At 43.7% G+C, this 16,224-nt stretch overlaps 3 protein-coding genes across 3 annotated transcripts in view; all 3 read right to left on the reverse strand.

Moving 5' to 3' along the window:
* The window catches only part of LOC121288347, a 44,871-nt gene extending 42,173 nt beyond the window's left edge, over positions 1–2,698 (reverse strand). Inside the window, 2 exon segments of the mRNA XM_041206901.1 lie at positions 148–310; positions 2,333–2,698. Of these exon segments, the coding sequence (XP_041062835.1) occupies positions 148–310; positions 2,333–2,533 (364 nt within the window). The 5' untranslated portion in view covers positions 2,534–2,698.
* A 191-nt stretch (positions 2,699–2,889) lies between these two features.
* On the reverse strand, positions 2,890–3,444 carry LOC121287862 (histone H2A-like). Its single transcript, XM_041205847.1, has one exon. The coding sequence runs from the start codon at positions 3,401–3,403 to the stop codon at positions 2,903–2,905; it is 501 nt and encodes a 166-aa protein (XP_041061781.1). The 5' UTR covers positions 3,404–3,444; the 3' UTR covers positions 2,890–2,902.
* An 8,825-nt stretch (positions 3,445–12,269) lies between these two features.
* LOC121288349 overlaps positions 12,270–16,224 on the reverse strand; it is a 57,420-nt gene continuing 53,465 nt past the window's right edge. Inside the window, 1 exon segment of the mRNA XM_041206902.1 lies at positions 12,270–12,448. Coding sequence (XP_041062836.1) covers positions 12,270–12,448 — 179 coding nt within the window.

Consider the following 16,224-nt stretch of genomic DNA (forward strand, 5'->3'; position numbering starts at 1 on the left):
ATCTTTCAAAATTCTTTAAAATGTTAACCTTTAGAAAAATCAGCTTTGGCTAAACTCTGAAAATTATTAATTATCTGAACCAGGACAGAATGCAACTAGAATTTAACTTATAGATTTTACAATAATGAAGTTAAAAGTGAGAATTACCATATCCCTTTATAGTCGTCTCAAATATTGGGATATGTGCTCTTTCACCAAATTCCTCTGCATGGTTGACAAGTGCATCCTTCACTGCCTCATAGCCGGTCAGCACCACCACATTTCTGGGTCCTAGCTTGATGCTGAAAACTGTGCCGTACTTCTCAGATAGCTAGAACAAAAGGAACAGATTTGCATGACCAATGAAGTCAAATTTTTACACAGCATGTTGTGTGTTGCTTCTCTCAATAATATACATCTATACAATTAAACTATCAGATACCAAAATATGTCAGAACAATTCAATAGTTATTTCAGTCAAAATATTTGATGATGACTACTACATCACTTGTGATGTTTCCATAGATTATATGGGATCTGGTCTATTATTGTGCTGTGCTTCTCACCTGCTTATCCTTTAAAGTCACTAATTCAGTCCTCTCTGTGGTCAAGTGGTAGTTGTTGTCTGTAAACTCCTGAGGTTATTAACTAGTCCCGGGTCAGAACTACCCATTACAAATTGATTGGTTTTCTGTCACAGGTAGGTCTGGTAGTATGTTTAAGAAAAGAATTTAAATGTCAAACTATCTCTGCATTTCCTACCAATAGCCCTTTTAGAGCTAAAAATTCAGCTGCTCCCACTTCTGGTTGTGGGGTGTGATTCCTGGGAGAGGGGGTGGTTTTATGGGATTAATTAAACTAATCAGATATGCCCTGGAGTTTCAAAGAATGAGAGGTGATCCAAGTTAATCATATACAAAATCTTCCGGTGTTCAACAGGGTAGCTGATGAGAAAATGTTTCCCCTGGCTGCAAAATCAAGAACACAGGGCTGCAGTCTCAGAATAAGTGGTCAGCCATTCAGGACCGAGAGAAGGAGAAATTTCTTCACTCAAAGGCTTTTGAATCTTTCTGAAGACTGTATGAGGCTAGCACATGTTGCAACTAGACTCTTGCGCTTACAGGCAATCTCTCCCTCTTAGCAGGACGCTGCACTGAATCACAGGAGGCTGCTATTGCTGCAATTCTGTAGAAAAGAATTGAAACACCAGGGCTGAGCAATACCTGCCAGCTTTACTAATATACTACTGGAGGCATTAGTCATCTACTGTACAGAGGAGAGAGGCCGTGTTGCCATGTAGGGGTAGGGGAAGGATGCAAATCCTCCAAAGGGTATAGGTGTAGGTAGCAAGGGAGGTCAATGCCTGGAGTCAGACTGAGAACCTGGCTTCAGTGCTGGAAGAATTTAATGGCCTCCTCCGTGTGGCTAAGGTTAGTGAATGTATCTTCATATAACATCTCCTATTCACCACACCTCTCACACTGCTCAATGCAGTACAGTGCATTTTCTCATTAGCTCTCAGGACTTATGACTAACATTCACATAAACTCCACCTCACCCTCCCACACTTCACAAAGATGCCAGCTCAAACCCACCTCTTGCAGCTGCCACATACCTTCAGCTATTCAACTATGGCAGACACATCACCCAAACACAATGCAACACCCTCAGTGTCTTTTTGCCCTCCCTCTCTCTCTTGCTCTACAAGTTGTACGAAATAGCATGCCTACATCCAATGAGGCTGATAGAGAAGATGGTGCTCCATGTCGTGGGGCTGTGCAGCACCAGAGTGCCCCTGGTGATGGTATACATAATGCCCACTTTGAGGCTTCTGGAACTCGTGGACACCGTCAGGGCAGAAGCGTATCAACACCCGCTCCCAAGACATTCTAATTAAAGTTTCCTTTCAACTTTTGTTATGTTTTATTATTAGTGTCTCTTTAAGGGGCGTGGTTGGTGTGGTCTTCATATTATCTTTCAATTGATATCTCTTTGATCATGGTTGGCAGTAAAGACACTGACACCTCAACTAAGCCGCTACCTCAATTGCACTGGAAATCCTACTGTTCCTTCGGTGTTATACACTTATGTCCACTTGGCAAACAGCCAAAGTGGTGGAGAGGTGTAGGAATACAGGGAACAACACTACAACCAGTTTCTTTCCCTGCCCAACATGATGACAATTTACCAGCATTGCCTCTGGGGAGAAACCAGCTGCTCTCTGGTTGGTTATCAGTGTGTCAACAATTTGCATTCATGTAGCGCCTTTGGGGCAGAAGTGAACTTCTCGAGGCGCTAAAAAGAGGTAACAAACAGGTTTCCCGTTTACTGTAAGAATCTGGTTCCCTCTTACCTCCATCAAAGATTTGTGCAGCTTCTTCAGATCCAACATGTGCAGGTTGCCAATCACTGGGAGAGGAGCGGGACCCGGAGGAAAGTTGACGATTCCATGAGATTTAGACCCGGTGTTAAAATACACGAGGAGGATAATGGTCAGAACCCCAAACAAAACCAGGGTGACGGTATCCAAAGGGAAAACACTTACAATCGACATCCTGCACCGTAAACTGGCGACAGGAGTTGTTGCAGTTTGTTAGATCTCAGCAACTTGCTGAATGAACTCCAAACTGTCTTAAAATAACTTCGACCTTTGTGAGATTTGAAGTTGTCTTTCTCTGCCTAACTATACTTTCCCTTGTTGAAACCTTGTCATGTGGTAGGTGGCGGGTGGTGAAGCCTGTTTACATTTAACAGAAAGAGCAGGGAGTTAAAACTTAGTCCCTCCTCGGGGCCCGAGCGACCAGCAGTGTAACAGTCCCTTACACAACAGACAGCTCCCAAACAGCGATAAAGTGCCAACTACACAAAAAATCAATAGGTTGGCTAGAGATAAACCATTAGTTTCCCTCCTCTATGCTTGGGACTACATAAATTGGAAATAGGATGTGGCGGCAAGGTGGTTCAGGTTAGCGTGGCTCCACACGTCACCAAATTCTGATCGCCAACCTGTCAAGAGTGTGGTTGGTGGATTTGATCTGTTCCCGGTGTCTCCCCTTAAGGCGTAAACCTTGCCGGGCTGCCCGGTTTTCTTGGGCAGCAGCACAGCCTGAATGTTGGGCAGGACCCCATCCTGGGCTATGGTGACCCCACCCAGCTCCTCGTCGTTGAGGAAGGCGAGCTGCCGGTGGCGAGGGATGATGCGGGTCTTCTTGTTGTCCCGGGCCGCGTTGCCGGCCAGCTCGAGGATCTCGTCCGTCAGGTACTCGAGGAGGGCGGCCAGGTCGACGGGGTCTCCGGCCCCGACCCGCTCGGCATAGTGGCCCTTGCGCAGCAGCCGGTGGATACGTCTCTGGAGCCCGGCTCTGGAGGAGCGAGTCTTGGCCTTGGCGCGCCCTTTGCCTCCGGTTTTACCGCGACCGGACATCTTTCAGAATTTAGCTCTTATGGAGGAGCCTGTCAAGAGTGTGTGGACAATGCTGGCGCCCAAGGTCCCCACATTAATGTCATGTGCAGGCTTCTACAAGGGTCCATTCGTCTGAAACTTCTAGTGGTAGAGGTCTCTGGTTTGGAAAATGCTGTGGAAGAAGTCATAGCAAATTACTGTGGTACACCTTGTACAGATTGCTGCCACTGTGCACTGGAGGTAGAGGGATTGATTGTTTAAGGTGGTGGGCAGGATGTCAATCAAGTGGTGTCAAGCTTCTTGAGTGTTATTGGAGTTGCACTCATCCTGGCAAGTGTAGAGTATTTCATCACATCCCTGTCTTGTGCCTTGTAGATGTGAATAGGCTTTGGGCAGTCAGGAGGTGAGTCACTTGTTACAGGACACAAAGACTTTTAACTGCTCTTGTAAACATCATATTTATATGGCTGTCCCAGTTAATAGTAAAAGATAACCTCCAGGATGTTGATTGTGAGGGAGTCAATGATGGTAATGTCATGGGGAAGGTGGTTACACTTAATCTTGTTAAAGATGGTCATTACCTGGTACTTGTGTGGTAAAAGTGCTACTATAGCCGAAGCTTAAGTGTTGTTGAAATCTTGCTGCGTGTGTTATCTGGGGAGTTTCAAATGGAACTAAACACTATGCAATTATCAATCAGCATTCCCACTTCTGACTTTATGTTGGAGGGAAGGTCATTAATGGAGCCACTGAAGTGCTTGGGCCTCAGACACTACCCTGAGGAATTCCTACAGCATGTCCTGGAGCTGAAGTGATTAGGCTCCAGCAGCCATTTTCCTGTGTGAGAAAACAAAAGCAAAATACTGCAGATGCTGGAAATCTGAAATAAAAACAAAAAATGCTGGGAAAATTCAGGCCAGGCAGCATCTGAGGAGAGGAACAGAGTTAATGTTTCAGGTCGAGTGACCGTTCATGCACATGACAAGGCTGGTGTCCCTAACAGATATTTCAGAATAAACTCCAAATTCCATCCAACGATATAATTCTCCCTTTAGTTTTGCCTCTCTTGTTAGTTTACCCTCTAGTTTATTGGCGGCTGCCAAATCTTCATGATCATGAGGACTTCTACTTCTTGCCCCATCTAAAGAATGTTCTGTAGCCCTCTTTCAAGCCATAGCCTCTACTTGCACTTTGATGTCCTTCAGGACAACCACTGTTAAGATCTCTTTCTCGGACAGTTGGAGACTCTTTCCCAGTACTATTAGAACTTGCTCTATGCTTTCTTACTTTATATTATTTTATTGCATCCTACCAGCCCATGGACCTCACTTCTTGGCCATCATCTTGAACATTTAACCAATATTTAAACTTGTCAGTAGCTTTTTACGCACACCCCACAATAGTCACATCCCTCCATTCATGCAGAAGGCAACAGCAAACCACTGTAGTTCTTTGTCAAGCACAATCATTGACCAATCCAAGGAAGTCCATGGTAGCCAATACCTTCTTAGGGCATGGTACCTGAAGGAGGAGGAGGATTTCTAGGGCTTGTGTTTACCCTATGTCAATCGCTTGTTCAAATAGCTCTGGCTAATGACCGCAGGACAGGTAGCCTATCCAAGGTGTCACCATCTCTTGTCCATCAATTCAAAACCCAAGATCACCATTTAGTTTACCTTCATGCTAGGGGGCATTTGTTAGCCTTTACTAGACATTTGTATAGATAGGAGAGTGCAAAATACTGTTGTATTGACTTAGAAATGTCAACACAGAAACCGTAGCCAGGAGACCTCAAATTTTTATGTATTGTCTGTGTTTTTCCAGAAAGAGAAGAGAAATAATTTCTCAAACAAAAACAGAATTAGCTGGAAAAACTCAGCAGGTCTGGCAGCATCGGCGGAGAAGAAAAGAGTTGACATTTCGAGTCCTCATGACCCTTCGTCAGAACTTGAGTTCGAGTCCAAGAAAGAGTTGAAATGTAAGCTGGTTTAAGGCGTGTGGGGGGTGGGTGGGGGGGGGGGTGCGCGGGGGGGGGGCAGAGAGAGAGAGAGAGAGAGAGAGAGAGAGAGAGAAGTGGAGGGGGGTGTGGTTGTAGGGAGAAACAAGCAGTGATAGAAGCAGATCATCAAAAGATGTCAACAACAATAGAACAAAAGAACACATAGGTGATAAAGTTGGTGATATTATCTAAACGAATGTGCTAATTAAGAATGGATGGTAGGGCACTCAAGGTATAGCTCTAGTGGGGGTGGGGAGAGCATAAAAGATTTTAAGATATTTAAAAATAATGGAAATAGGTGGGAAAAGAAAAATCTATATAATTTATTGGAAAAAAAAAAGGAAGGGGGAAACAGAAAGGGGATGGGGATGGGGGAGGGAGCTCACGACCTAAAGTTGTTGAATTCAATATTCAGTCCGGAAAGCTGTAAAGTGCCTAGTCGGAAGATGAGGTGTTGTTCCTCCAGTTTGCGTTGGGCTTCACTGGAACAATGCAGCAAGCCAAGGACAGACATGTGGGCAAGAGAGCAGGGTGGAGTGTTAAAATGGCAAGCGACAGGGAGGTTTGGGTCATTCTTGCAGACAGACCACAGGTGTTCTGCAAAGCGGTCGCCCAGTTTACGTTTGGTCTCTCCAATGTAATTAAATAATTTCTCTGCCAGGTGGCTTCATGCTATGCGTATTAATTCCATAAGAATTCTATAATATTATGAAAAGTACAATTTCTTTCAATTCTTCTGTTTGAGAAGGAACTATCCTTATTGACGCCTCACAACTGATTTTGAGCCAACCTAGATATTCCTAAGCTACAAACTAATTTCCCTAATTTCCTGATTACATGCCACAGATAGCATAGCAAAGCCACTATAATGACCTGATTACTATCGATTTGGATTGGCATTTCCCCATCTGTAGATCACCTTACTCAATGATATTCTTATCCTTTTGTGGAAGTGGAGTTAATTTCTTGACTATTATCATATAAATGCATGCAATTAAAGCAACAGATTATGCATAGACTGAAAAGATACCCCAGCCCTCCCTTCACCTGTATCCAATTTTGTGGATATTTTTTATTAAGTATTTTTCCCTAACCTTCAATTGTCCCAGCACAAAATTCTTCTCACCTTTACTCCCTCTGAACATGGCCATCTTGGTTGTCTTAAAGTCAGTTTCTCTATGCTTTATGTGTCACTTCAAAATGTTTTGTTACTCTACAGATGACATAACCATTCTTGATCGTGCTATTTGTCAAGGAGCTGAGCATGTCTGGAACCCATTCTTTAATGCAGCTTCACCATGCACACCTGCATTTGGTTACTTCACATATAAGAAACCACAACTGCACACTCTCACCAGTATCCTAATATCATGTCACAGATTTCCACCTTGACCTTCAGATAATCTTCTCAAGAGGTCAAGGGGTTGGGGGTGCCTGTCTGAAGATCTTTGTTCATCTCTCCATGCACGGTCTTGATATCTCGGTTAGTGGCCAGACTATCAAAATCTGCTCGCTTAAAAGGTCCATAGGCAAGGACACAGACATTTCCAAGAGAAAGCTATGAACTTACTGATCTCATCTACACTTTCATATTACTACAATCTGTGTCATTACCAGATTGATATATTCCATTGAACTACATGCAACTTGAGTTATTCCAATTCTTATTTGATGATGTGTCTTTTTTCCTAATTAGATCTCCTACCCCCCAATCTCTTCCTCATATAATTTTATATGTACAATAGACACCATCCTATCTCATTCATGAATCCTGGAGAAACTTTACTGTCCAATACAATAGTCTCATATTATCTTTAAAACAGGAATCAACTATCCCCATGTTGGTCCCAGTTATTAACAGATTTTGTTTCTTTTGTTCTTTATTTTAGATGACATTTTATTTTCTGAAAAGTAACCTGCTAAATTGTGCCTGCTTTTCATTTTTTTTGCATTTCTAAATGATCCCAAATTCAAATAGCAGTGTTGCTGGTCTGAGAGGTTTTATTAGTGTTCAAATTATTTCTTTCCAAAACAAACTCTCTTTTTTTGATACCCAGAAAGCAGCTAGACTGTTTTCCCATAAGCTTTATTTAAAAATAAAGCATTAAAATTTGATCAACCCCTTAAACATAAGCTAAATTTCCCTTTGGGTATTTGGAATAGCAACTTATATCAATTTATTTTATTAGTTCCAATTTCAGAAACAACTAGACCCAGGCTTGGTGGTTCTAAATGGTACTTTTCCACATGATACTTAAGTGCTTGCAATCAGTTTAGGAGTAACTTGCATATCTCCCTTTCTCAAGCACTTTGGCCTGGATTTTTGGTATTACTTAGATACTCTTTAAAAATGGTGTGCATGTCCCGATTCCAGGACTCCAAACCCTATTCCCAGGCTGTCTGATTGTTGGGAGTGACCTTTTAAGGGTGCAGGCGAATCCCTGTCAAAAGCCTGGACCTGGCCTCCCAACCTGGCTGGTCCATGCGGAGACAGGCATGCCCTGCTCCTCCTCAATTTTCATGGAGTCAGGCCAGATGTTAAAGAGTTGTGGTTCACTGCCCTTCAGAGGAGTCATGAATCCTAACCTGCATGAAAGGACCTTTCAAAAGTTTCAGAAGGTGAAAAGTTTCATGCCCTCCCCCCATGTCAAGCTCTGCCTCCCACCCATTCCATCGCCCCTTGTGCCCCCATGCCAAGCTATGACCTTCCACTTTTCTGCTATGGCCACTCATGCGCCCAATGCCAAGCTATGACACTTCCATGCCCATTGACCCACTCTACAGAGCATAAACCAATGAACTCTCATGCTTGATTGAGAGCCCAGATATCCAATACTTTAGCTGAAACAGCTGTGTGCCAGTGAAAACATTGCTTGATTGACAGCTCAGGTTCTCTGATCTCTGTGGTCAATTTCCCAATGTTTATTTTCACAAGGTTAGATAGCTTCAAGGATTATAGACCCCCAGTTAGTCTGCCGGAAATTGAGGAGCAAGTATGCTCACAATTTGCAGCGGTGTAACAATAGGGTAATTATATTAGGTAATTTCAACTTTCCCAACATTAATTGGGATTGACATTATGTTAAGGGCTTGGATGGAATGTACAGAAGAACTTTTTAGGTCAATATGTAGAGGGTCCAGCAAGGAATGGCGCAGTGCTGGACCTAATTCTGGGGAATGAAGCCAGACAGTTGGCTGAGGTGGTGGTGGGGGAGAATTTTTAGTGATAGCGACCATAACATGGTACAATTTAAGCTTGTTATGGACAAAGAAATAGATAAGTTGCAAAAAAATGTTATGGATTGCGGGAGAGTTGATTTTAGTAAAATAAGGCAGAATCTGGCCAAAGTAGACTGGGAACAGCTACTTGTTTGGAAATCTACAGAGGAGCAGTGGGGGGTGTTCAAATTGGAAATGGGGAGGGTACAGGCACAGCAGGTTCCATTTAGGGTGATAGGAAGGAGTAACAAGCCCAGAGAAACATGGATGACCAGAGATACGAGGATACGATGCGAAGGCCAAGAAAGGCTTTTAGGAGATACAAGGGGAGCAAATCAGCGGAGGCATTAGTGGAGTACAGAGAGTGCAGGGTGGAGCTTGAGAAAGCAATTAGGAGAGCCAAGAGGGGATATGAGAAAGCTCTGGCTGGTAAAAGTAGGGAAAATCCCAAAATATTCTATAAGTATATTCTGTAAAGTGGATTCAAAATTGGCTTAGTTGTAGGAGACAGAGGGTGATGACAGAAGGATGCTTTAGTAACTGGAAGCCAGTGTCCAGTGGCGTACCACAGGGATCTGTGCTGCGTCCCCTATTATTTGTCATTTATATAAACAACATAGATGACTATGTGGGGGTAGGATTAATACGTTTGCGGATGACACAAAGATTGGCTGGATGGTTAACAGTGAGCTTGAGCGTCTTGGTCTACAGGAAGATATAGCCGGGATGGTCAAATGGACAGATAAGTGGCAGATGGATTTAATGCTGAAAAGTGTGAGGTGACACACTTTGGAAGGAGTAATTAGACAAGGAAGCATTGAAAGTTTTTTTACTCAGAGGGAGGTGACAGTGTGGAGTGCACTGTCTGGGAGGGTGGTGGAGGCAGGTTGCCTCACATCCTTTAAAAAGTACCTGGGTGAGCACTTGGCACATCATAACGTTCAAGGCAATGGGCCATGCTGGTAAATGGGATTAGGTAGATAGGTCAAGTGTTTCTCATGTGTCGCTGCAGACTCAATGGGCTGAAGGGCCTCTTCTGTTTAGATCTGTTTGGGCTGTCTGAGTCTCCGCTAAATGTTTCAGTTTAAAAAGCTATTGGAAAAGCCTCCTCTAGACTTACATTTGTGGGGGTTTCTTGCAAACTTGATTAAAAAGCTTTAAGAGAGGACTTGCATTTATATAGCCTTTTCATGACCATCAGACATCTCAAAGTGTCTTACAGCCAATGAAGTACTCTTGAAGTGTAGCTACTGTTATAGTGTCAAAAACACGGCAGCCAATTTGTACAGAGTAAGATTCCATAAACAGCAATGTGATAATGGTTGGATAATGTTTTTGTGATTTTAATTAGGAGATAAATATTGGCCATGACACCAAGGAGAACTGCCCTCTTTTTCTTCAAAATTGAGCCTAGGTTCTTTTACATCCACCCAAGCAGGCAGATTGGGTCTTGCTTTGATGTCATATCCAAAAGACAGACATTTTTGAGAATTTTTTGTTCCTCCTCTTGAGCATATTTTAAAACTGGACTGTAAGATTGCATTTTCCAAATGGCTGCTGAGAGGACTTCAAAATGAAAATTTACCCTCCACACATAAAGACCCTTGCATCAGTGCATCTTAACTTGTAGATCGCAAGCCCCCAGTGGGATCGTGAGATGAGATTTTGGGGTCAGGAGCTCTGAGGCAACAATGACTGTCATGGAGCTCGGACTGACAGCTGAGAGGCATCTTCAAACCTTCATGATTTTATTTGTGGGCGCGGCCCAACCAACTGCTCTCTGAGACATGATTGCTGCTGCAAAAAACCTGTAAAAAGGTAGGTGTTGATTCTTTTTGTAGAAAGCCCATTTGATTAATAATTGGATTCCTATTGCATCAATAATGTAGATCCTTATGAGATTTAATACACAGAATCCTGAGGTGTTCACTTTGGTACAAGGGATAGAGGGAGATGATATAAATTTAATGGCTCTATTAAGTGTCCAGAGCCAGGGAGACCTGGCATTCCTGTGCATGGATCTTTGAAGACAGGAGGACATATTGAGAGAGTAGTTAGGAAAGCACACAGAATCTTGGGCTTCATAAATAGAGGGATTGAGTACAAAAACAGGGAACCATTTTCAGCTCAGTTTAGGCTACAACTAGGGTATTTATTGCATCCAGTTCTGGTCACCACACTTTAGGAAGGATGTGAAGGTTCTTACGATGGTGGAGAGGTGATTTACCAGAATGGTTCCAGGGAGGATAGATTTTAGCAACAAGGTTAGTTTGAAGAAGCTGTATTTATTCTCATTGGAGCAAGGAAACTGAACAGAGATTGAAATGTACATGACAAGTTTAGATAAGATGGAGAAGGAAAAACTGTTCCCATTAGTCAACGATACAAGGACTAGGCAGGGCACATATTTAAGGTTTTAGGTAAGTGATGCAGGATGAAGAAGAACGTTTGTACCCAGTGAGTGGTAATCACCTGGAACTTGCTGCCTACAAGGATGGTGGGTGCAGAAACAATCAATGATTTCAGAAGGAAACTGGATGAGCACTTGAGGGAAGAAACGTGGATAGAGCGATAGAATGGGGCTGATTGGATTAATCTGCATAAAGCCAGCATGAATTCAATGGGCTGAATGGACACCTTCCTTGCTGAAATTATTCTACTCTGTGATCACTCTGGAGTGTCCATGGATTCAAGATTCATGTCCAGGACATTGCTAAGCCCAACCCAGAGAAAAATCATAGGAGCATCAAAAATTTGAATTTTGAATCATTCTTTGAATAATTAATCAGATATAAAAGTGTAGGTGATGGGGATAAAAGGCAAAAGAGGCTGAATTCCACTAATTGGCAGGGCTCTGGGAGAATGGACATGTTGGGCAACCAATGGCAGTGGCATGGGGGCGGGCGAGTTGGAGGAGAGAGCTCACATGATGAAGTCTCCAGGAACACATCCATTCACCTTAACATTCACATGGAAGAGTGATCTTTTCTCCGCGAACAGCGAAATAACTGCACACTATTGTGTATTAAACAAAGGGACATATGGGTGGAGGGTGGGACTGATTGATCCTTATTGATCGGTGTAGTGAAACCGTAATTATGTTTATAAACGAGAGGGTAATGATGTCACCAAAATTGGCACTCATCCATCACTCATAATTAGCAAAAACACCTTTAATAATACCGAATCCCACCCACCCCAATTCAATGTCAAACGCCCTGGTCCTTAGATGAATCCCTCCAGTTGAAGTTTGAACAGATACTTTCTTCACGGTGGTCAATGGGCAATTAATCAGCAAATCCAGCATAACATAACTAACGGTCAAATGTTGTTCGTGTGATGCAAATGGGGGGGTAGGGGGGGAGGGGTGGTGGTGGCAGGATAAGTCATCCAGCACATTCCGGAAATTCACAACTCCTGGTGTATCTCTCACTTTACTGAACATGCCCGCCTCTTTGTGCATTACAGAATCAAAGAATCTTTACAGTGCAGAAGGAGGCCATTCAGGACAAAGTGTATTGTGAACGGTGTGTAAATCTCACTAGCAGGACTCAGCAGAATGACAAACATAACAGCCACTGTGTTTAAAAAAAAACACGCGCACACACATTTCTAGAAGTGATTAAGGAAGAGAAGGAAAATTGGGTAAATCATGAAATCATGTTTACATCAGCGACGGGCAGCACACACATAGGGGTACTTGGGGGATGAAGTCAATCCCACACCAGACTCGAGCCCCAATTCAATGACATTCGGTGGAACTTGAAACTTAAACTTTTGTATCAGAGCAGTAAAGAACAGGAACAGTTCCATCTTAGCCAGGGTCTCACCAACACAGGCCGTCCGACCTGCAAAAAGAAAACAATCGCAAAAATTTCAAAGCTGCTCTTCAAAGAAACAAAGTTATTCAGAATGATTTTTAAACTAGCCAATGTTGCATTGCTGTTCTATACGGCAGTATCGAAACAAACATGCCTTGAGGACTTGCAACCAATCTACATGTCCGTTCAAATTTAAAATAAATTTCTTAATGATTTAAGGCGCCAGCCAGAGCTCGGTGGGCAGCACAATCACCTCTCAAACACCGGGGCTTATGGGTTCAAACCTATAATGACCACAGTATAAAAAATATTAGCAGTATATTCGCTGCAAGAAGTGTTAATGTCACAATCTATGGGCATATTTGGACAGCTGGTAGTTTTGGTTTCACACAGTTCAATACACTATTTGTGTAATAGGAATCTAATGAATACAAGATCTTCTTCAATCTCTTCAGAGGCTGATCATCGGCCAGGACAGGAAGCTTCTGCAACAGGTCTCACTGCCATTAAACTAGCCAATGTTGCATTGCTGTTCTATACGGCAGTATCAAAACAAACATGCCTTGAGGACTTGCAACCAGTCTACATGTCTACATGGGCCCCAGCTATGCCTGTCTCTTTATGGGGTATGTGGAACATTCCTTGTTGCAGTCCTACTCCACAACTCTTTCTCTGGTACATCGATGATTACTTCGGTGCCGCTTCATGCTCTCGTCGGGACTTGGAAAAATTTATTAATTTTGCTTCCAATCTCCACCCCTCCATCATTTTCACGTGCTCCATCTCTGACACTTCCCTTCTCTTCCTTGACCTCTCTGTCTCAATCTCTGGTGATAGACTGTCCACCAATATCCATTACAAACCCACCGACTCCCACAGCTATCTCGACTACAGCTCCTCACTCCCCGCTTCCTGTAAGGACTCCATCCCATTCTCTCAGTTCCTTCGCCTCCGTCGCATCTGTTCCGATGATACTACATTCAAAAGCAGTTCCTCCGACATGTCCTCCTTCTTCCTTAACCGAGGTTTTCCACCCACGGTCGTTGACAGGGCCCTCAACCGTGTCCGGCCCATCTCCCGCGCATCCGACCTCATGCCTTCTCCTCCCTCCCAGAAACATGATAGGGTCCCCCTTGTCCTCACTTATCACCCCACCAGCCTCCGCATTCAAAGGATCATCCTCCGCCATTTCCGCCAACTCCAGCATGATGCCACCACCAAACACATCTTCCCTTCACCCCCCTTATCGGCATTCCATAGGGATCGCTCCCTCCGGGACACCCTGGTCCACTCCTCCATCACCCCCTACTCCTCAACCCCCTTCTATGGCACCACCCCATGCCCACGCAAAAGATGCAACACCTGCCCCTTCACTTCCTCTCTCCTCACCGTCCAAGGACCCAAACACTCCTTTCAAGTGAAGCAGCATTTCACTTGCATTTCCCCCAACTTAGTCTACTGCATTCGTTGCTCCCAATGTGGTCTCCTCTACATTGGAGAGACCAAACGTAAACTGGGTGATCGCTTTGCAGAACACCTGCGGTCTGTCCGCAAGAATGACCCAAACCTCCCTGTCGCTTGCCATTTTAACACTCCACCCTGCTCTCTTGCCCACATGTCTGTCCTTGGCTTGCTGCATTGTTCCAGTGAAGCCCAACGCAAACTGGAGGAACAACACCTCATCTTCCAACTAGGGACTTGACAGCCTTCCGGACTGAATATTGAATTCAACAACTTTAGGTCGTGAGCTCCCTCCCCCATCCCCACCCCCTTTCTGTTTCCCCCTTCCTTTTTTTTCCAATAAATTATAAAGATTTTCCTTTTCACACCTATTTCCATTTTATATAAAAAAACCCCACTAGAGCTATACCTTGAGTGCCCTAGCATCCATTCTTAATTAGCACATTCGTTTCGATAATATCACCAACTTTAACTTTGACACCTATGTGTTCTATTGTACTATTGTCGTTGACATCTTTTGATGATCTGCTTCTATCACTGCTTGTTTCTCCCTACAACCACATCCCCCCTCCACCTCTCTCTCTATCTCTCCGCCCCCCCCCCCCCCCCCCCCCCCCACACACACACACACACCTTAAACCAGCTTATATTTCAACTCTTTCTTGGACTCGAACTCAAGTTCTGTCGAAGGGTCATGAGGACTCGAAACGTCAACTCTTTTCTTCTCCGCCGATGCTGCCAGACCTGCTGAGTTTTTCCAGGTAATTCTGTTTTTGTTTTGGATTTCCAGCATCCGCAGTTTTTTTGTTTTTACCCACTGCCATTAACCTTGGTTGGAGATAGTTCCGATCATAGGACCTGCCTGTGGGTGGGATCTCAGCCAGCATAGTAAGAGTTAAAAACAAAAACAGAATTACCTGGAAAAACTCAGCAGGTCTGGCAGCATCGGCGGAGAAGAAAAGAGTTGACGTTTCGAGTCCTCATGACTCTTCGACAGAACTTGAGTTCGAGTCCAAGAAAGAGTTGAAATATAAGCTGGTTTAAGGTGTGTATGTGGGGGGCGGAGAGATAGAGAGACAGAGAGGTGGAGGTGGGGGGTGGGGGGGGGGGGCGGGTGTGGTTGTAGGGACAAACAAGCAGTGATAGAAGCAGATCATCAAAAGATGTCAACGACAATAGAACAACAGAACACATAGGTGTTAAAGTTAAAGTTGGTAATAGTATCTAAACGAATGTGCTAATTAAGAATGGATGGTAGGACACTCAAGGTATAGCTCTAGTGGGTTTTTTTTATTTTTTTTTAATAATGGAAATAGGTGTGAAAAGGAAAATCTTTATAATTTATTGGAAAAAAAAGGAAGGGGGAAACAGAAAGGGGGTGGGGATGGGGGAGGGAGCTAACGACCTAAAGTTGTTGAATTCAATATTCAGTCCGGAAGGCTGTAAAGTCCCTAGTCGGAAGATGAGGTGTTGTTCCTCCAGTTTGCGTTGGGCTTCACTGGAACAAGCCAAGCAAGAGTTAAACTTTGCCAATGAAGGACTGATCACACATCTGCTGGTCAACCACTGAGGTGAGATGAGTATGCATAGTGAGGAGATTCAAGAGGAAACCCTTCCGGAGCTCAGGAAGCGATATCAGGAGAAAGAAGAAACCTACGGCACAGCCCCGATCAACTTAGAAGAGGTACAATTCCAGTCAGCTCTGACCTCCACGACCCAAGGGTGCAGCACTGCTGGAGCACCTTTAAGGCTTTAACGGCTAGTCCTGTAACCCACCAATCTGCGTCCCTGCATGATTCATAGGGACCGTAACAAAGTTACCACCGATGCCTGTGGCGTTTAGACGCCTGCCCTTAACTCAAAGAGCTCTTGGATCAACTGAGCTTGTCCAAATCCAGTCTCTCTTGCCTGACAACAATGCAAAACATTGATAAGGTAGTGAAATCACTCACGAAAGAAGCATTTGTATAAATTCCGGAGGTCAGCTGTGAATTTTAAAACCAACATGAGAACAGTAACAGGTGCAGAAGGAGGGCAGTGAAAAATGTAAAGTGGTGAAACATCTATTCAAATCGTTTTAAGGCAGAAAATTCAGAGGAACTAAAATATCTTAACTGTATTGCGGAATAAACAAATCTGGGGGTTCAACAAGAAATGTGAGCGTGGAAAAAGTGAAGCGTGTCTTTATCTGCTCTCAGTTTTCTTAGTTTTCACACAAAATTTACACATCCTTAAGATGTGGCAAACTGAATGATAGGATTGTCCTGACTAATTCACCATTAACAAATGCTGGATGATTTTTTTTGTCATAAAACACTAGATTGACATTAATAGTGTACATT

The sequence above is a fragment of the Carcharodon carcharias genome, chromosome 15 (assembly GCF_017639515.1).
Source record: "Carcharodon carcharias isolate sCarCar2 chromosome 15, sCarCar2.pri, whole genome shotgun sequence".
NCBI classification, from domain to species: domain Eukaryota; kingdom Metazoa; phylum Chordata; class Chondrichthyes; order Lamniformes; family Lamnidae; genus Carcharodon; species Carcharodon carcharias.

Bases quoted from the DNA above. Each gene is read 5' to 3' on its own strand.
- LOC121287862 (XM_041205847.1), bottom strand. From the start codon at position 3,403: ATGTCCGGTCGCGGTAAAACCGGAGGCAAAGGGCGCGCCAAGGCCAAG.